Below are 22,372 nucleotides of genomic sequence, written 5' to 3'. Positions count from 1 at the left end.
TGTGTAAAGAAAGAAAGAAATGTTTTGGCAACAGGAACCTGGGTGATTAAATGTTTTGGTAAAGAGCTAAATGGAAGGTATATGTAAGTCATGAGCTTATAATAACATGGCTGTTTATTCGTTTGGCTTATTGTTTTAGAAAATCATTCCTGTTTTGTTGAAACTAAGATGTTTTATGTGTTATATACCCAATTCTGTTTGTTATTTTATTTTTCAAAGTGTTTGGACATATGGAGTTTGGATCTTAGGTTTTTCTACAGATTAGTTTAAATATGCGCATTTTTCTGTGTATAACAATCTGACTCCAAAGTACTAGTTATTTATTTTATTATGTTTACCTTTATGGAATTCATGAAACATTTACTTATGTATTTATTAATCTTCTGTGAGTTTTCTAATGGGAGTAGAAAAATAAATGAAATTTGGTGTGCATATTCAATCATTCACATCTTTCTTAGCTGTAATTTTTCATGAATATTTTATTTAATTATAAACAAAGTAATAGATTGTAGAAGTTAAATGGAATACATTAATTTATTAACTGTTAGGATAATATCATCGAATGTCATGGATTTAAACTCAGATTTGCATGTATAAAGTAAATTAGATGTCTGGTGCAATTGAATATTGAGAAAGGAGTGTAGTTAATTGCAAAACACTTGAATTTTACGTTTTTACCTATATGCTAATAAACTGTGTTTTCTGTGACAAAGAGATGTAGCTTTAAAAGTTTTTTTAATGTCCATTTCAGTATAACTACTTAGATGGAATGATTTTATTTGTGATAGTTTTATAGATCCAAAGAGATATCTTACACCAACACTGGGCTTTGTACCATACGGTTGTCATTGGTTTAGTACCATAATTAAACTGCTTGCAATAACAGCCTTTGATTCTGGCCTTTCTCAGAGGCTCATACTTACTTTCAGCTATCAGTAATATTTCTCAGAAACAGAATGGTTCTTATATAAACCAGGCAGAGAAACAAGTCACCAGTCTGCTGCCTATAATTCCATGCTAAAGTTCTGTCTCTATGTTATCTATCTATCTATCTATCTATCTATCTATCTATCTATCTAATATCTAACTTTATTCTGTTTGTTTAGTGGTATATTTGTAATCACATCATTAAGGAACAGCACATTTGACAAAGGAGAACAAAAGCCATATTATTTTATTTATTTATTTATTTATTTTTATTTGGTAACAAGGGTAAAACACTGATCCCAAAGGACTGTTTTCAGACTCAGCTTGGGCCATAAGCAGCACATAGGATTCTGGATTCACAATATGTAACTTACAGACGTTTTCTTAAGCAATTACAGATCATCATTACAACTCTGTAACAGCCTATCAATGTTATATTTAGCACAGTGGAGCACAGACAGTAAATAATAACAAACACAGATGTAACTGCTGTCTCAGAGCAGTGTATTTATCTGCTTATCCCACATCAAGGCAACAGAGAGAAAAGACAGCAAGGGTGAGCTCTTCACAAGCGGGAGTCAGGGAGCATAAAACTAAACTACCAGAATAGGAGAACGTGATAGAAGAAGGGCATTAATAAGAGATGGAAATGGTGCTCCTGGAAATGTCAACGCTCTGATGATCTACTATGAACTCTTAAAGTTTCACTATGGGGATTATGCTTCCTATGAGCTTACTCCTTTATGGAGAAATTATTTTATTTTGGATTTGTTTAATGAGGTAGAGTGCTGATCCATTCAGGACCATTTTCCGCAAGCCCATTGGAGTCAAAAACATATTGAAATACAAACATATTGAAAACAGTAATTAGGCACACAAGTAAACAATTAGTTTAGAAATTAGTAGACTTCTGTCTGAATACATAAATGTAAAAGTCCTGATAATTGCATCTGTATGATTTAGTATTACTTAAAAATAGTGCAATTTAAACTGCTTTAATGTATAAAGTTAAATGAGCGACTCTCGGTAGGTAGACCAAACGAGATATTTTCCCAGTGAGATGTATACGTTTTTCCTTGGAGCTCTTATCCTCCAACTTCTTCTCTAACTAACACTGCATTAAAAAACAGGTGGCGTTAGATATGCAGTGGGAATGAGATGCATTTCTATATAGTGAAAGAATGCTGAAATTCGGACGTCTATTCACTGAAATCGATTACCCCTGATGTTACTTGTCTTACTCAAATGGGTAGAAATGAGGAGTAGCAAGCAGACGCACCTTCCCTCACAACTCCCTCCCCTGGGAGGAACAGAACCCACTTTCTGTTATGTGATTGTGATAAATGTATAGTTGGTGCAGTGTTATAGTGCTTTTGAAATACCTGTTATAATAGCTGTCAAAGCTCCTTTCTCTGCTGTTTACCGGGGTTTGATTGCTGCTACTCATAGGCACAGAGCACATGAAAAAGAACACTGTACTGAAGAATATTCGGGTTACGGTAGTAACAGCATACCAGCATTGTTTAATGACGGCTTCGGTTGAGTTCACTTTTCAGATGTTGATGTAGATGATGATGATGGTGGTGGTAATAATTACTATACTCTGTGAAGGAGTGACCTGGAATTGCCTTACAGTGACTCATCATGCATTTGAAGCATACTTCATAGCATCTGGCATAGATCTGATATGTACATTTCATCTCCGTCTGATCGTTCCAAGTTGCTATGTATGCAATACTTGTGAAAGAAACTTGTGTGATGGGAAGATTTTTTTTCTACAAATTATGTGAGCCCATAACTTGGGTGGTTAGAGCATTATCATTCTGGAAGTTTCTGTTAACTCCCACGTACGACAACTAGTTAATTCATTTATAACCACAGACTTCAGTGTCTTGATATCACACAAATTAAACCATTTTAGTTCTAGACTAATAAAGGCTAATGTTATAATTTAAACACAGCTGCAAACAGTGTAATGTAGACAATTCTCTGGAAACATTTATACTGCATTCTCTGTGTTTTTTGGGCATTGTGATATCATAGCTTGCTAGACATCCTAAATGATGTGGCTAGAGTACAAAATCATGCATCCATATAAACAAACAGACATACACATGCACACACACACACACACACACACACACACACACACACACACACACACACACACACACACACACACACAAACACACACACTCTTGCACACATACATAAACACACAGACACTTTCTCTCTCTCTCTCTCTTGCACACACACACACACACACACACACACACACACACACACTGAGTTCTTTATGTATTGTTGTTGTTATACTACAGTCAGTTTAGAGTTATGCAGTATTTTTTATATTTTTAGATATTTGTGACTGTTATCTTTTTTATATCAGTCAGTTCTTATTTAACATTCTTTATTAGTGTGTTTAGAGTTGCTGCAGTTTTTATGAACTGGTTTACCTTTAAAATGAGGCAATGTGCAAGATGTGTAATTGGTTAATTAACCAGCTGTTTGTATAAATTAATTTTGTATCTCACTTTAATATGTTTCTGATGAAGTGTAGCCGATTGAGGCAAACGAAAAGTGATTTAAACTTTTTATTAAATTTGTGGACTTGTTGGTCCTTCATTGCTCTTTTCTGAGTTTTTGAACAGCTTGACTCCACGATACAAGTGAACGTAGAATTTTCTTCTACTATCTGGGTGGATTTATAGCTTGCTGAACCTGTGTTTTTGTTTTTAAAAGTTTGACTGCCGGTTCTTGGTTTCATATGTTCTACTTTACGTCCTAATTTATTTCTACAGTAATTTATTTTAATTATTTATTTGACAGCTGTTGACCAGGGTAGAGCACAAATAATCAATTTCAGTCACAACTTGGGAGGGGGAGTAAAATGAGAATACAAATCAGTAATATGTACTAGACAAAGTGCAATGAAATACAAAACATAAGTTGATGATAAGATGCTGTCCATCGCATATGTAGTTGAAGTACAGAACGCTGAGTTTTCCCTTAGACGTGGTAGAACAGAATATGCCCAGTGTAGTATAACCAATTAGAATATGATAATGAACTGTAAAATCGTATGCATGATGCACAATGTAGGCATATACTCAATGAAACTGAAGGTATGCCTTTGTATTTTGTTGTATAATGATTTACTTGATTTAAAGGACATTTGTTTTCCCAGCTTCTGTATTTGCATTGTTATTTGTGGCTCTTTCTGCACAGATTATAAATATATCCAGTTGTCTGTCTGTTTTTTTCTGCACAGTATAACATCAAATCATTTATATACCAGAACAGCAAGCATGTCTTTACTATTGGGTAGAGGTTGCAACAGCTTGGAATACATATTTAAGCTCCCATCATCTGCATTTCTGTTAAAATGAGAAAATATGCAGCTTTTCTTAACTATTTCCATTTTATTTATTATTTTCTTACCCTTTGTTGACCATATTAATTCCACTAGGCCAGTGGCTCTTTTCGGGGGAGAACCAAGGTGTAACTCACAGTGACTGTGAAATTGGACTAGTTAATATGGTGTAATGATGAGCAGAGCACTAGTGTTTTGGAAAATGTTTATACAATTAGTGAGTGGAATCTACATACCTGACTGATACTTTATCTATCTTTCTTTCTATCTAGCTACCCATCACGTTCCCTAGGTATGTATCTGTATCCTTAAGTTAAGTAACATAACTTAAGTTAACTCGATATGGGTCTTACGATGCAAAGTCTTAATTTTGGGGGGTTTAGTCAGTAGGTTGTGCTGTAATTACCAGATTTAGAGTGTAACATCAAAAGGGCACTGATTTTTTAAGCAATCTGAAGACTATAAAACATGTGGAAAGTCTTAAAATATGCAACTAAGGCAGAATACTGTAGTAGATTGTAAGTATTTAAATAACAACATGTTAAACATTAGAACATAGTGCTGTGAATGTGGGTGTGTATAAAACATAAAGCTGGATGAAAGGCATAATTGTATCCTAGTACCCTGCATGGATGTGCAGTAGTAAGGCCCACCCAAACCCTGCCCACCACTCAATACCAAGTGACATATATGAATATTTAATGAGTATTCATGATTATGTCCTCACAGGCTTCATGAATATAGATCAGGTATATGGCAAGGCAGCATAGCCTAATGGCAAGTTACATTCAAAAAATGAATGAAGCATAGGGTTGTGATACATGGGTCAATACTAGTTCCACTACAAAGTGGGTTTGGAATGTAGAGGGAAACCAATTTGCCTGGCAAACACACACACACACACACACACACACACACACACACACACACACACACACACACACACACACACACACACACACACACCTCTCAATTGAACCGATTTCCACAGAATGTCCAGAGTTTTGCCTCACATCTTTGTCTGTTCCTCATAACATTTGTGGTTTTCTGGATTTTTGTGGCAAATCAGTGAGGACTGACATCACTAAATAATGGCAATGAGTTTCAGACTTCATATCTTTCACAAAATGCATTGTAACACAAGATCTTTTATTGTAACAACTTTCCAAGTTTATGAGAACAATACTTAAAATTTGTCTCTATTTTGGGAGCTTTGTCCCCCATTGTTTTTGGCTTTGTCCAGATTTCTTATACTAAGAGGTTGAGATGTCTGACACACACCTTTGGTCCACTTGGAGAGTCTTCAGACATAGGGAGAAACTGGAGTCCCCACTGACAAAGACACACCAATGTTGAACTGTCCAATACATTTAAGTAATGCTTTTGAAGGAATTAAGCTATGTCCTATAAATTTAAGTTATGCTTTTGAAGTTCCAAGATTATAGATGGCCATGCTGGTGATGATGATACTTAGAATCATAGGTATTACAAAGTAAGTGACTCAGGAGACCATTTGCTCTTTGCCATTACCCACTCTCATGTTGTTACATCCCCTTCTTCAAAAGGGCAAACCATATTTGTCCAAGGTTGAATTTGCAGATACCCGTGAAAGTTAGATTTAAAGGATGGCAGGTTGTCACCTCTTGATATTTGGGGATACTTTGTTGGCATAATATCGACCACATTCCCAAGTCACATGCGCAGGGGTTATTTCCATATGTGTCAATTGACAACCAAAGTATACATGATGTCACTAGCAAATCTGCATGCCAGTCAGTCATGCTTCATTTGCATATGAATTCACAATCATTTGGTATGTCAGTCACACAAACCCCGCCTGCTTCTCCACAGTCTGACCATGAGGGGTACAAGGATACAATTATGCTGGATGAAATTTACAAGCAGCTAGAGAGGAATACACTGGAGACTATTTTTAACAAACAAGTAGAAGCCAGAAGGAGAAAGTCTCATGAGCAACATTGAGATAGACCTTGAATGGAGATGATAACAAAATAATAGTTGAAAGGACCACTGAAAGATATATAAGTGAATCTTTCAGAAGGGAGTTTTATGACATTGACAGAGTTTGCTAGATAGAAAGTAATATCTTAGGATTTTAATTACTGAAGGGATAAGGAGATAAAAGTGGACCAGGACAGACATTGTTTCCTTAAACTACTAAACAGTGGGAAGCGTTTCCTTTCTCTCCCTTCACAATTCCTTCCACGTTTACTAGAAGTCACAAAAACAGACATTGGGGGTTAAATCATATGACTCTTAAATAGCCCCCTAAAATCATATGACTCTTAAATAGCCCCCTAAAAGATTCCCTAGTAGGGTTATAACACCTTCTTATCAGTAATTAGTATAATTCAAATGGTTTATAAGTTCACTGAAGTAGCAAAACCATTGTCTGGGTGCTTTGTTTATTTACTTATAGATTACTTTACTGCTTCTTCACTTGCACTGTGATAACTGCTTCTCTGCCCACATGGATTAATGTGTATATTTTTTATTTTAAGTATTTTTCAACAGTAGGAATCAGCAGTGAGTGGTTAGTGAGATGCATGTTGCCAAAAGCAGCAAAAGCAAAAGGAACAACTAATCCAATATGTAATTCTACTTTTACCCTTTCTAATTTTAAATATGCTTATGGCTGGGTCTACCTGTTAATATTGAAAACCCACTACAATGAACTTCTAAATACTGGGATGACATTGCCAAACACTTACTTCATGAACTCTCAGCTCATTGAAATTTTACTCCAGGAAAGTAACCACTTGGCCACCATGACTAATTAACCAAACCGAAGCAAATCAAACCCACCCAAGTGGGGTCTTCACCCCCCCACACCCAGCCTAACTAGATACACCAACACTGCGATCATACTACAGTGGGGAAAAGGGCAAAGTTCACCATGGTGGCAAAGTTGTTACTTTCCCAGAGTAAAATTCCGGTGGTCCAAGAGTTTGTGCAAGTAAGTGTTCAGCAAAGTCATCCTGGTTTTTAGAAGTTTGGTAAATGGGTTTTCAATAATAACAGGTAGACCCTTATGGTTACATTATCTGTACACACGGCAAATGGAATTAGGTAAGGCAGAGGCATGCCAAGAAAGGGAATGGAGGAAAATGTCATTAACCCTTCTATTCTATACCCCAGAATGTAAATAATGCCTCTCAGCTTCCACCCTCCATGTTCCTGTTTGGGGACAGAAAAATTAAAACTCAAAAGCTAGTCTTATTTTCTTAAGGCAAGTTTAACAATGTATATCTCTCCTGTTTAATGAACTTGTTATATATATAATTTATTAAATTGCTTATTTAGAAGAAAAAAAAAATGAAATGACTGGTACCTCTGCCCATACCCCCGACTGTTCAGAATTTTGCAGAATGTCTCTGATTTTGCCTTATATTTTGTGGTAAATCACTGAGGGTTAAAATCATCCACTAGTGTCATGCATTAGAGCTTCATACTTCTTATCATTACATAAATGCACGATGATACACAACTTGTTGTTCAATTCATTTTTAAGTGAATTTGAATAATACTTAAAAACTATCCCAGATTTTGGGGCTTTCTCTCTCTCATTAGTTTTGGCTTTGTCCAGAATTCTTAACCAAAGAAGTTGAGAGGTATGCCTTTACCAGTTTGAGGCTTTATATGGATTCTTTATGGGCAAAGACATACAGCTGAATATATATTAATTTACTATGCACCTGCAAAGGAATAACAACATACTTGCTTAATAGCAAATAAGCAAGTGAACAAAACCTTTTTTTGCAGTGTACTAGTCCAAGCTGGACATTACTGTCCATTAGTTCAGTTTGACAAAATGTTAGGACTAGTTTTCAGCTGAGATTGGTAAAGGAAATGCCATGGATGAGGTGTGCTAAAACCTTAGTAGCACACTGTGCCACAGAGAAGACTAGATGAAAAGATATGCAGTGAGGTATGGGAACAAAATTTGGTAAGGCAGCTAGGAAAATGGATAACAGGAATACAGGAAATGCTTAGGTGCTGTTTTCCATTAAGAAGTCAGTAACCACTGGGGTGTAACAGGACTTGTTACTGAGAACTGGTCCTTATCAACATAATTGTCTCTACTTTAATTAGATATAATCAGGGTATCTGACAATTAGAATAGGGTGGTTATGGCAATGCCAGCATTATTGTAGAAGTCAGGAAGGATGTAGTCAGTTTTCAGTGAAGCCTATGAAGCTAGCATGGTGAGTGGATAGATGCCTGCAAGAATTTAATATAAAGTACAAACATATGCACTTTGAGTGGAAGTGACATTCAGATGTAAAGTACGGTATCATGGCAGTGGCTGTAGGGACCAGTGAGGAGGAAAACATTCTAAGAGTGATCATCATACTTAAATTACAAAGTTGGAGAAGAATCCACTCGGAGGAAGTAGATAGCATTCCTCTTACTACTCAATGTGCTGTTAAGGCCACTCCAAGTATTTTGTACTTAGATCAGGATGACTTCTAGAGATAAGGCACTGGGGTGATCAGGGTACTGGTGGAATTGGAGTATGACAAAGGCTAACAGCATTGGACATGTGTATTATGAAATTGTGAATGGGAGTGGCACAGAACATGGGCTTACCTTGCTGTGATGGTTACAGTGGGTTGGTGTCTTGCCCAAGCCTGATTTCTGTAAATTTTGCTCACAGAGCACTGGGATAAACTTCATATTTCCCATGACCTCTGAAATGGGTTAAGCTGCTAAATGGAAACATAAAGAACAAATATCATAAGTGATCACATGGCACTGAGGGAAAAAGAAAGGAGAGAGGAGAAAATTTGGGGTAGTAACTGGACACAGCAGATTACAGACATTTTCTTTTATTCAGAAAGGGCTATGGATCTCTGGAGCAACCTGCATGAGAAATATAAAAGATAATTATTTGAGGGAGCTTCAATGAGAGCTGGAAGATAAGGAGGAAAGAGGCAAGAGGGAGTCAGTTTTACAGGAACTACTTGAACTATCTGGATAGATTTGACAGACTCTGGCTGTATTCTGCCCAAATGGTGATATGCTCCCAAGATGTTATTTCCTTAGTTTAAGCAATGGCAGGAGGATGACAGACGGGCCTTAAAGATTCCTATGCCTATCCACTTTTTTCATTTTCTAATGTCCTACAATAACCAAATGATTATAAATTGCATGCCACAATTTTAAAAGAAGGTTTATTTTTCAAGCAGTTTGCATATAAACGGAGTTGTGAATAAGCAGTCCTGTGCTGTATGTCTTATTGACCTTCCCCCATATAAGCTCCAAAACTAAGAAAAAGACAACTTAAGCACTTTATGATGTAAAAAAGGTGCTTAACAAAGGTAGTTCCACACCTTTCTTTTGAGCTGCTGCTGTGATCTAGTTCCACGAGAATAAACTGCAGTCATCACAGAACAGAGATGGGAAGCAGAAACAGGTTTGGAAGCTATTATACATTTCACCCTGCCATGCTTCTTTTTTTTGGGGGGAGGCAGTATGATGTTTATTACAGCTTTTAAAGCTCTGAGTAAAGCACAGCTGCACCACTTCTGGTGGTTATTTGTGATGCAGTGGTGATTTATAGCTTTGAAAGCTGTAAAATGCTTTGCGCTCCTACAGTTTTTGCTTTACTGTCTTTTTCTCTGTCTCTCTTTCTGTCTCACAGTATGCAAAAACAATGAAAGTTTGTGTGCCACAAAGAGTTGAGTGGTGGCACAAAGTGTGCTAGTGCTACAGTTTTCTAAACTCTAATACTGTCTACAATTTTCTGAGCTGTAACATAGCACTGCTGCGCTTTTTTTCTCCGTAACTGATAGCACATTGAGCAGGTACTGCTCCATTAACTAAAATATAATTGGGTTTCTCTGAATATAACCAAGTTATATGCCCTCAAAATGAACACCAAGATTAACTATGCTTTACTGTCAATGTGTTTTTTTTTTAACTAAAAACAGTTTTATTTGATATTTTTTGTCAAATTACAAACAGGGATCACAAATAAGTTAACAGAGATAAGATTGCTGCATATCCACAAGTCAAGCTCCACTCGAGTAACCCACACATGCAGCCTCAACCTGGTCTTTGACATCAATAGGACATGCTGGCAGGACAGATTTGTGTCCCAGAGACTCCCCATCTATGGAATAGACTCCCTCTCCACGTCAAGCAGAGTACCTCTTTACCCCTTTTTAAGTGCACCCTGGATAACTGGATGGGAAATAGAAAATACATCCCTGCGATTCCACCTGTGTCCCTGCTGGACAGGAGCATTGGATGCTGATTTGTCTATACATGGACTAAACTCTTGGCTAGGCTTATAAGGGCCTCAGGGCCAATAGCCTAGTAACTTCCTAATGATCCTATGATTCTAAGTCAAGCAAGGATATGTTGGGGCATTTTCATCTTTCCCCTATCTGGTAAGGCTGGGGTGCTAAACCAGGGCTGAGTTTGCAGTTTACTCATCCACTCTTCAAAGAATCTGCATTGCTCTGATAAATTCCATTCATTTGAATGTAAGATGATCCTTTTCTTTTGTAAAGATCTTATTTCCAGTTATTTTATCTCCTTTACAATATTCAGAACTTTAATTATAGGTGCTTTAGATTTTGAGTTTCATTTTCTACTAATTGTTTTTTGTCAGCCAAATAAGGCCTTATCAAGTCTATGCAATTCAGTGCCTATATCCCAGCTCAAAATAATTATTTAGTTACAAGGATTTGCTTCCCCAAAGTTTCTGACAAAATACACCTGTAAAGAATTTTTTAAATCTGACAACTCCTAACACCCCCCCCCCCCCAAATCATGTCCCTTCTCTTTTTCCCCAAACACCTTCAGGATTTGTTATCTACCCTGCGAAAAAAATTGTTGATGTCTGCTTGAGGTATGACAATACCTATGCAAACACCTCCATGCATTTTCCATGCACCAATACATTCCTGAACATCTATGAAAGTTTGAAAGCCTTAATAATTGACAATGAATTGTTAATGCATGCTTATAAGTGACTGCATTCCTATCAGTCCAGTTTTTCATGACATAATACTTTATTTTTTTGGGTAACTTTTTGTCCCTGTTCCCTGTCAAGCATTATAACTTCTAGTCTTTTAGTCAATTTATTCCTTGTCAGGCAAGTTCGAAATGAGAGGGATCCTGATCCATTCAGCTATTAGTGGTGATTTGCCCTTTTCCTGTTTTAATCCCTGGCTGTAATCTATGTGCACTAAAAGGCACCGGAGAGGAGGTGCAGTAGGTTGAGTATGGTAGCTGCCCCTCGCTTCTGCAAGGGGCATTGCCTCCAAGCAACTTTTTCCCTCTCCCTACAACACTGTCAATGGTCTCTCCACCTCCACTAGGGATATGAACCTCAATGTGTGCCTCTGAGTGCATGCAGACCTCACCATCTGCACAGGTGTGGAAAGCCCCTTTATTCCTCTCCATTCCATCCCTGGATCCTCCAGTCCTAGCCTAATCAGCTCCCCCAACTTGGATGCAGTCAGGACTCCACCCCTCTGTGTACTAAAGAGCCAGGTATGACGTTGTACTTTATCAGTGACGACAGAGACAATAAACAACATGAAATGTGTGGTGTGAATTTCTCATTAACAAAGCCATAGCATGGGTGGAGTGAAGGGACTGACAGGTAAAGTTACAAGTTTTTAGGGGTGCAGGTGTGGTCTGCACTGTAGAATATGTGCTGATCGGTCCTTGCTAGTAGAGCAGCGATCTTTTAAATGATAAGTCAGTCAGTGTCTGTTATGAACTGTGCCAATGATGTATACAGTTTAGCAAAGGTGTTCGACACAATTTAGCAACGTGTTGCCATGTGTTTACATATTCTTAAGCAAAAAGCAGTCGGTGCACTGTAACAAAGCGCTATTATGTGTTTTCCTACAGTTTAGTAATCCTGTTTGCTACGGCCGGGCAAAGTGTTATGTGCATATAAATAACAGTAGTTTGCTTAGGCGGATTACTTTTTTGGTGTGGGAAAAAAAAGCTTTTGGAGTGTTCAGCCTTAAACTTTCAAACTTGTATGTGTCGGATGGTGGGTGGGTGGCGACCGGTGTACATGCTCACCCCCTTGGTGTTGAGACAAATCATCAGCGTTCTGTTCGTGACATTTATTTTTCAAACATGATCATAATCCTCTGAGAAGAAGGTGAGTAGGAGCACGCAATAAAATAATAATAATAAATAAAAAAGCAATTCCTGCACTTCTTTTTGTAACAGGAACAAAGTTCATTATCTTCTTTCAGGTGTTACTGATACGGAATCATTTAATAGTTTCTGACATGCAGCTCTAAACAGTGAACACTGGTGACAATGACTTGTTTCATCAGGGGTTAGTTAGCATCACTGCGGCTGGCTTCTCCAGACCGGTTCTCAGATGGGTAATAGTCGAGTCCTCCCTGTGCCCCCCCTGTAGTGCGGGTTTTTACTAGGTAGGTCCCCTGGCTTCACCCATGATGCACAGACAAACTGTAAAACGTGTGAGTGTGTGCGTGTATATATATATATATATATATATATATATATATATATATATATATATATATATATTGTGCGCGCGCGCCCTACAACACAATGGCGTATCATCCACAATTACTTTCTTTTCCTTATGCACAGACAATGGTTTCCCACGGCCTAAAATTAAGCCTGGTGACGAAAAATGAATTTATGTACGACCTTTCACTTGTCATGAGCGTAATGACATACATCATGGTCAGCAGCTGGTGAACTGTGCAGAAAGATTGTGCCGGTCAGTCCACAGCCTACAGTCACGTAATACACAAGTTCCACTAGAGCAATCCACTGTAAGACACAACCAGTCTTAGTAGCCCTTTTATTCAGCTGTAATAACGGACTAGATTAGAGAAACGTTCTTACATACTGACCCAACGCAGTTGGATTGTTAATATATTACCGGGCGTTTTCTCCCGGTAAATGATTGCTTAGTAAACGTTTCGATACCCCCCACACACGCTTTTTCCACTAAACCTCATGCCCTAGTGCAGCATAAGTGGGGTGTTAGGCTGCTAAAGAGTGCACTACTGATTCCTGCAGAAGTTATGGCTGGATTTCACCTATAATGTGGCTAGGAAGCGGTGAAACTGGGAAGTGTATCAATACGAAAAATATAGATGGTTAAGAGCAGCGAGCAGTAATGCCAACGACCAAAGGCTTTCCTTTCCAACCTGGGATGCTGAACGTTTTCCAAAGAAGCAGGGCTGGGTGGGTGAATAGCAGTGGCAGACATCTCAACCTCTTAGCGCAAGAAATCTGGACAAGATAATGGGGACACAAAGCCCAAAAAATAGGGACACACTTGGAAAGTTCCTAGAATAACAAGATTTGTGTTAGCATACATTTTCTGCAGAATATGAAGTCTGTAACTCAAATGTGTGTCATTTCTCAAGTGATTTGCCAGAAAACTACGCATTTTATGACAAGCATACTATAACATGAAGCAAAAATCTGGAAAGTTGAGAATATTGGCTGGGGTGTGCGGTGCGGGCGTGAATCCAGTACTCTGAGTCCAGTTGCTGTCTTTGTGGGTGCGCTGTGCGCATGCAGTTGCACTCCAGCAGGTGCACTGCTGAACTAACCACAGAAAAGTGATATTACATGGGGAAATAATTCCCGGAAATGGCATCCAGCCACCCACCTTGGCCTGCTGTATAAGCAGTGATAGTGCCCCACTTCCCAGAAAAGCTAACAAGTTTTACTCCACCTCCACTGAAGTAGATTGCATCGACTCCTTTTAGTACGAAGTTGGCATAGCAATGCAATGGATGCTGTCCTCCAGAACAGAGTATTCTCGGTCTAAATTTTATCCTAATATGACATATTCACCAGAGGAGGACATAAAAACTGCAACTGAAATAGCGCAATCTGTTTGTTATAGCACTGAGGGAAAAAGTAAACAGATAAAGCATATAAACTTAAGTCACGATAACAGACTATAACAACTAAAATGGATTCCTGATCGGTGACAGAGAGCCATACTTTCTAAATAAGTACTAAGTAAAGACTGAGAAGAAAGCGTAACGTCGACAAGGAATAACATTTACTTGAAGAGAATAACCGCTCCGCGCGGTAAAACTCAAAACCAGAAGTGAGACCAACAGCAGTTTATCCTCATGTGGGCGGAGTTCAATAATATGAGCCCAGCCAATGAACACTGAGCGGGCGGGGTTTGCGAGCAGCTCCTTAAGAAGTGGGACTAAAATTCATAGCCAAAGTTTTCTGGGGCTTAGAATCACAAGCGAGGTACTGCGAGACATTCAGGCCGTTTATTAAGTGTTAAGACTTAAATGTTTTTACTCACAGATTCCTGGACAACACTGAAGACAAGACAAACAGTTCTGTCCCCATTTATGCTAGAAAGGAACGTCGATTTTCCTATCCATCATTTCATCTCCCATGCGTGGTACTCAGAGCTGTATTCTGGATTACAATTAACCACGGTGAAAGAAAGCTACACGAAGTTGTGAATCTGTAGTGACTGTCAGCAGTTTGTGTGTACTATACAAACTACCTGCCAAAAGTCTGAGCCATCTGACACGGGTGTTTATGTCAAAGAGACTTCTTGACTGTCCATTTTTTTAAAGTTGTGATCTTGTGAAAAGTGCAGTTCCTCTCGATGCTGAACATGACAGACGAACACGACAAAGCTCTGGATATCCCCTGCAGCCCGACGGGGACCACCAGCTCTGCCTCACACATGGACTCCGATTCAGAGTCTCCGGTCTCCCCAGCGGGCTCCGAAGGACATGGTTCCCTTGGCATGCACCCCGGGGCCACCGGCAACTTGCAGAAGGCCGACTCTGTCGATATGGACGACCGTTTCCCCGCTTGCATCCGGGAAGCCGTCTCGCAAGTACTCAAAGGGTACGACTGGAGCCTCGTTCCCATGCCGGTGCGTGGCAACGGATCCCTGAAGGCTAAGCCTCACGTCAAGCGACCCATGAACGCCTTCATGGTGTGGGCGCAGGCAGCCCGGCGCAAGCTGGCAGACCAGTACCCGCACCTGCACAATGCGGAGCTCAGCAAAACCCTCGGCAAACTCTGGCGGTAAGTTCGGCACTGCTCATCCTAACCAACTAAGTCTGTATTTGTTCAGATAGCCAGATGTTTATCCCCTTAACTACCCTAGATTTTCACTCAGATTTTAGCTCTGTACCTCTTAATCCCTTGTAAAACGGATAACATTTGTGGAAAAGGTGGCGAGTTATACTTAAGTAAATAATGACAATAATTAGCGAGGGAGACTTCTTTGATTTGAGAAGATACGTACTAATTCACACACTCTCATTCTGTCAACATCTCATCATTTTTAAAAAGTGTTCCTGATTTTCCTTGTTAATTCTTGGATTTGTCAGTAATTCTGATAGGATTTGTTCCTGATTCATTTGGGAGATAAGGTTAGGGTTACCACCTGTCCCACCTGACAAAAATTGTAAAAATGGCAAATGTCCTGAGATTTTAGGACAAAATGATTTCCTATATTTTGTGTAATAGTTGCATAAAGCAGTTATTCTGTAACTAAAATACCTAAATGTTATAAGAAACTGAATAATCAGCTAAAACACTAGAAGAATAAGCTTTTATTTAGGCAGAAGAAGTTAAGTTCTATCCTTTGTACTGACCGTGGTTTTGTGTCGGCCTGTAAAATCTGATATTTCTACCAAAACTGTCCCACTTTGGCCATTTGAAAAGGTGGCAACCCTAGATAAGGTTTAATTATTTGGCTTTGTTAGCTTTTGCGCAACCTGAATAGCCGTCAAGATCAGAAGCTTAACTGTGCCAGGAGTGGCTAACCATATCTGCCCACTTCATGCTGCAAAAGTAAATTTATTGATGTGGCTTTAAGAAACACCTGTAAGGTGCTCCAGAAAACATCACACTGGTGCTCAGATCATGTATATCAGATGCAGATGTAATACATCCATTTTCAAAGTACCTGTCTTGTTTATATTACTTTAATCTGGTATTGAAAAGAGAATTAGGTATTGTTTCTCACAGCTGGCTTGTTTCTCTGCTGGATTTGCGTCCACATTCCGTTTTGAATACATTGTAACTAGAGATGAATTTTGTAAATGCTTTAATGCAGCTGTTTACAACATACTATTGAATGAACTGCTAGCCATTCTTAATTTTTTTATTCTGCTACCATTTTCTATGAGGGCACTTATGGAGAGTGGAATACTTTTTGGGCTTGAAATATACGTTTTTTAAATTGGTCACTTAGTTTATATGATCATTTGGTTTGTGCCTTTTCCATGTTGTGCAGTTGTTTCAATATCTTAAAGCTAAAGCGATTTGATGTCTTATTAAATAAACTGAGTAGAAATGTAAAATGCTTCTCGTATCTTTTACAAAACTGACACAACCTTCTCGTTATTCTATCATCTGTTTTACTTTTTCTTTCTGTTTGTTACCTCTTGTTTTCGGTACATTCCTTAAAAAACAGAGAGCCTAAAATAACCGGGGGGGGGGGGTATTTTAAAATAGTACTACTAAACACTTAGTTGGCGTGAGAAACATTTGGCCTAACATGCGTGCCATGAATATGGATAGAGATGTAACTTTGCTTTTCTTGTGTTCTTCATAGAAGTGCATAATTTCTAAGAATATTGAATCACTTTATTCTCATTCTCAAGTAAAATAATTGAGAGATGAAAGGAAGGCTGCCCATTGCAAATGTTATGAATAAACAACGTTCGTGTTTTATTGTGGGCATTCAGCATCTACCTGTATCGTTATGCACCCTGTTAACTTGTGTCAACAAGAAGCACGCAATACAAGCGCAAGTGTTTCTGAGATACACTGAGTTTTTATGAAACGTTTTCTGGCAGTTTACTTGTTGCTCTGAATATGTGTTTCAGGGAGGGAAACATGGTACATTGCTTCTTTTAGTTTCTGTTTATTTTTCGGGACCATAACGCTCAGCCAGCCTCTCTACGTCAAATATAAGAATCCCACAACAGAGTAGTAAGTACATTAATTATGAAAAAAAAAATGACAGAATGGTGGAGAATCTGTACTGACACACGTTTTGTGCAAGATTAAGTTCTCTGATAGACGTCTGACGTTGTTTATTTCTCTGCCTCCAAGTTTTCAGAGGGACAGACAAACATTTACATGCAAAATTTAGGCACTTGAAGTTTCCTAGATTTGCCAATATTTAAGAATTCTGAAGCAAGAAAGTTATCTGTTGTATTCTAGCAGGCATGAACTTACGTACACAATTCTTATTTTATATTTATAACAAATTTGTTTTATAATTATATAGCTTATGTCATTATTATTATTTTTATCTGGATAAAGTGATTCTAAAATCCAGCATTAGCAAATTGCTATTCAAAGCTTCTTTTGAAATTGTATCCCACATAGTATTTGATTTTTTGCGAGGTCTTAACTCAGTTTTGCTTCTAGTATACACAAATGCAGGGATAAATACGAATCTGCATTTTGTAAATGTTAGTAAATGTATTTATTTTGTGTATGTTATTTCTTTTATTTCAGTTTACTAAACGAAAATGAAAAACGTCCCTTTGTAGAAGAGGCAGAAAGGTTGAGAGTGCAACACAAGAAAGATCATCCGGACTACAAGTATCAGCCCAGAAGAAGAAAGAGCGTGAAAGCTGGGCAGAGTGACTCTGATTCTGGGGCCGAGCTTAGCCATCATCCTGGGAATCAATTGTACAAGTCCGATGCAAGCTTAGGAACCTTAGTGGACTCCCATCATCACCACAGCGATCACACTGGTAAGTAAAAATGTTGCAAGTCCTCTCCTACCAAAATAATAGGACGACATGGCATTAATGCTTTTGTGTGTGGCTTAGAGAGATGCGAATGTAGCATGACTGAGGTCTGAACAGAGATACAGCAAAAATGAAAAGTAACAAAAAATTATAGGAAACAATGGAGGAAAAGCAAAGGTACTTCAAAAAAGGAAGACGTTAATATATTAAATTTACACTAAAAAGTGTGGTAGAAGAGGAATAAATTAAAATATAAATGGGTTTATTCATACATATAAAGCACAGGGAGACATAGGAATATAACAAGTGCTAACATAAAAAGGAACACTTATGGAAGGGGGGTACAAATTAGCAGTCAAGACTTCTATAGTTTCAGGGATTTAAATAATGTCACATCTAAAAGAAACAGAAATGAAGTCTGGAGGCTCGACTATGAGGGAGATCACATATGTAGCATGCAGAGGTTGTAGCATGTTTATGATGGTATAACACAGGATGCTGGGACGCAGATAAAATGTGTAGGGGGCATGGCAGGTGGTTGTAAAGTATACAGAAGAAGGTGATATTTAAGAGTGGGTGGGACTGACTAAATTGTAATGGCACTGCTCCCATGTTACTGTAGCCTGCTTTTATGCTTCGGCTTAAGTCCCAATCTGGATATACAAGATATCCAGAATTAAAACGTAAATTACCATAATTAAATAACCTTTCACATCTGGTACCCTTTCAATAATCTAAGCAAAAAAATAGAATACTGGCTCATTTTCGCCAGCAGTATATTTTGTTCACTGTATTTTTTATACATATGCAAAACAATTGGGTCGTAGACAGAATAAAAGCAGTTCAGATGAGAGGAAAACAAAATGCTGAATAAAAAGTTATGAAACGAAATTACAATAACTTAATTTGTAAAGCAGTGTTGTAGCCAAAAATTCTATTTTGTACTGACAACTTCATAATGCTGCCACTTCAGCCCAACTGACATTTAAAATTGTATGCATTTTTTTTTTCCAAATGTTGCCCCATGAACATTTAAAACTGAATGTATCCCTTTCAACTTTTGTCTGACATAGCTATAAAATGTGTTTTTAGATATTCCATATTTATCCAAGTTGTAGGTGTTAAGTAATTGGAAATATTCTGGCATCTTTAACACATAATGTTTCAGAGAGATGCTCAGAAAAAAAACAGTTGTGTAGACAAAGTATGACTGGCTACACCTTTGCTGTAACATCCTGAAGGAAAACAAAACTTGAAGGGACATAACTTGAATGCCTTCATTGCAGTGGGTAATGTGATTCAATGAGAGAGACATATGCAAGAGGATAGAGTTTGACAATCCAAACTAGATTGCTTAGAGGGGGTATGAGGATACACTATTTTCAGAAGGGGTAGTGGATAATTGCAGTGTGTTTCTATAAAAAAAAAAGGTAATATGCCCAAGGCATGGATGGAATTCAGGAAAACGAGAAATGGGCATAAATCTGTTTTTATGTAGGATGGGGCGAAATTTAATTCATTTATTGTTCAAGTAATATTTTCATTTTATGCAAAAGGCATGGAGTGGGTAGAGTAGGCGAGCCATTCCAGAATTTGTGACACTGTACTTTCTTGTTTAACCTTCACTTCCAGAATTTGGAGTAAAACCATGATAAGTTAATTAAAAAAAAAAAATGAAGTGATATTTGAAACAGAGCTCTTAAAATCTTCACTCAGAAATGGGAATTACAACCAAAAAAGTCTAGGGTAAAGCCCACCATCACGGACACCTTTTTAAACACTGACAATATGCAGTTAGAGGGTTGATAGTATGAGGATTTGTGATCGTTTGATGAACATTTGGACATCTTTAATTTTGATGTGTGGTGTGAATTCATCACTATAGTGTAATGGTTCCATTTTTCTTGCAAAATAGCAGCTTTTTGAAGAAAAGCACACTTTTATGTGTGTGAAATGTACTCAGAAAAAAAGCCAAGCAGTATGCATGACTAGCAGGAATATATAAAATATCCTTGATATGCCCTTGAAAACCCTTCTCCCACAGCAAAACCTGACAGCTTAACAAAAATGCATACAACTTTATAAGAACAGTAACACATTTTTTTGTTGTGCAATAAACAGAATAGTGAACACCAAAATGTGTGTAATATGTAACACACATACTTGCCTACTGGGTTCATGCATTAGGGTGGATCTGTATGTGTGGTAATACATGTCTAATCATACATACATACATACATTGAGTCACTTTTCCTAAAGTACATATGAAAATGTAATGGAATGCAGCATAACGCCTAATATTATGACTACCAACATCAAACATTTGAAAATGCATGTAAAAATTCCTTTGAAGTTTCATCAATAAATACAGGCATGTTTAGACTGAAAGGCCATGGATACACCCCTACTATCTATCTTTCTCCCACTGTATGATTGCATTTTATGAGAAGGAAATATGAAACAAGATGTTTTTTTAATACCTTTTCAACATTTAAGAGAGAACTGTCCTTCTGATATAATATTTACAGCGGATGGTAATTTTCAGCAATGTGATGGTAGTAGAACAGCCATTTAATTTCATAACTCTCTAACTATGTATTTGAATCTGAAATACAAGCTTCCTTTGATTAAGAACCCTTCTTCCCAGTCACTCGTCATGGAACACCTGTTCTGTTTTGCAGTCCTTGTGTGATTTGTGTTGTATTTTTGATTTCTAGAGGCAGTGATATTTTATCGAGAAATACAGTTAATAGAAAGTAATATTTGCAACATAACTGCTAAGTTGGAAAGTATTGTATAAATTAAATATATTATAAAATCAGGAATGATTAGCTTTAGCCACATTTAATTTTTATTTGGGGTTCAGACAATTGCTTTTTAGAGATATATACAGTTAATAGAATCTAGTATTTGCAATATGATTGCAAATATGAAGTATAGGGTATAAAAATAAATGTATTTTCAGGTCATGACTAAACTGTTTCATGAAGATGGGTTCAGGAGTGCCTTTTCTACTCCTTTAATTTTAATTAGCTGTTATTCTTGTTTAAATGCAAATTATGCATATAAGAATACATATAGTATCTCAAGAATGCTTAAATGTTTTCCTTTTTTTCCCACTAGGACAAACTCATGGACCCCCCACTCCACCTACAACTCCAAAGACAGATGTCCAGCTCCATAGCAGTGGCATTGGCAACAAGCAAGATTTAAAGCATGAAGGGCGCCGCCTAGTGGAGTCAGGCCGTCAGAACATTGACTTCAGCAATGTGGACATCACAGAGCTCAGCAGTGAGGTGATCAGCAACATAGAAGCATTCGATGTGCATGAATTTGACCAATATCTACCATTAAATGGTCATGCTGTCATCCCAGCTGAACATGGTGCTACATCAGGGTCTTATGGCAGCTCAGCTTATTCACATTCCACTGGTGGCAGTGCCCAGATCTGGACTCACAAAAATGCCTCCTCAGCAACATCCGCGTCCGTGACTGAAGTAGGCCAGCAGAGGCCACAGATCAAAACAGAGCAGCTAAGTCCAAGCCACTACAGCGACCAGTCCCACAGCTCCCCTGCTCATTCTGAATACAGCACATACAGTGCTCAAGCGTGTGCCACTACAGCTGCCTCTGCTTCTGCTGCTGCCTCCTTCTCCAGTTCCCAGTGTGACTATACCGACCTGCAGAGCTCTAACTATTACAACCCCTACTCAGGATACCCATCTAGCATATATCAGTATCCCTATTTCCACTCATCACGTCGTTCCTATGCAACACCAATTCTCAACAGCATACCCATTCCTCCAGCTCACAGCCCAACTGCTAATTGGGACCAGCCTGTTTACACAACCCTCACTAGGCCATAGATATCGAACTTGCTGCATATAATAAAAACAACTTGTTCTATGACAGTCTTTAAGACTTCTGAAGTCTTCCAGGCTTTATGCACTAAAGACAGAATGTGTGAAATGAAGCACTGTGCCAGTTTCTCCAAGTGCCTACAGGAGTAGTGAGGGCATCATTAAATGTGGAAAGACCATCCTTTTCCTTCAGCTGCTCTAGACTTTGAGACATTGCTTGTCTTCTGCTGTGGGAGAACTGACATTTTGTTTGATTAAGTGAAGGACAAAATAACTGACTCCTCTGTGAGGACTCACTGTAAAAAGCTGAGTTTGGGATCTTTTCAGTGGAAGTCTGATAATGTGTACAGGCACAAAGCTTTCAGAGTCTACTGTGATGTACAGCTATGGATCAACCATGTTAATAAGAACTCTTTTAGGGACCAGTCCACATACAGCTTGCTCACCTT

At 38.1% G+C, this 22,372-nt stretch overlaps 1 protein-coding gene across 1 annotated transcript in view; it reads left to right on the top strand.

The window, feature by feature from the left end:
• The first annotated feature begins 14,464 nt into the window (after nt 1-14,464).
• Nucleotides 14,465-22,372, top strand: part of SOX8 (SRY-box transcription factor 8) — a 9,320-nt gene continuing 1,412 nt past the window's right edge. Inside the window, exons 1-3 of the mRNA XM_044089720.1 lie at nt 14,465-15,370; nt 17,825-18,066; nt 21,187-22,372. The exon at nt 21,187-22,372 is cut by the window's right edge and continues 1,412 nt beyond it. Coding sequence (XP_043945655.1) covers nt 14,940-15,370; nt 17,825-18,066; nt 21,187-21,929 — 1,416 coding nt within the window. The 5' untranslated portion in view covers nt 14,465-14,939 and the 3' untranslated portion in view covers nt 21,930-22,372. The remainder of the gene's footprint in view (nt 15,371-17,824; nt 18,067-21,186) is intronic.

The sequence above is a fragment of the Protopterus annectens genome, chromosome 12.part0, assembly GCF_019279795.1.
Source record: "Protopterus annectens isolate FY-2018-M chromosome 12.part0, PAN1.0, whole genome shotgun sequence".
NCBI classification, from domain to species: domain Eukaryota; kingdom Metazoa; phylum Chordata; order Ceratodontiformes; family Protopteridae; genus Protopterus; species Protopterus annectens.
This window is presented reverse-complemented; position numbering and strand designations above follow the sequence as displayed.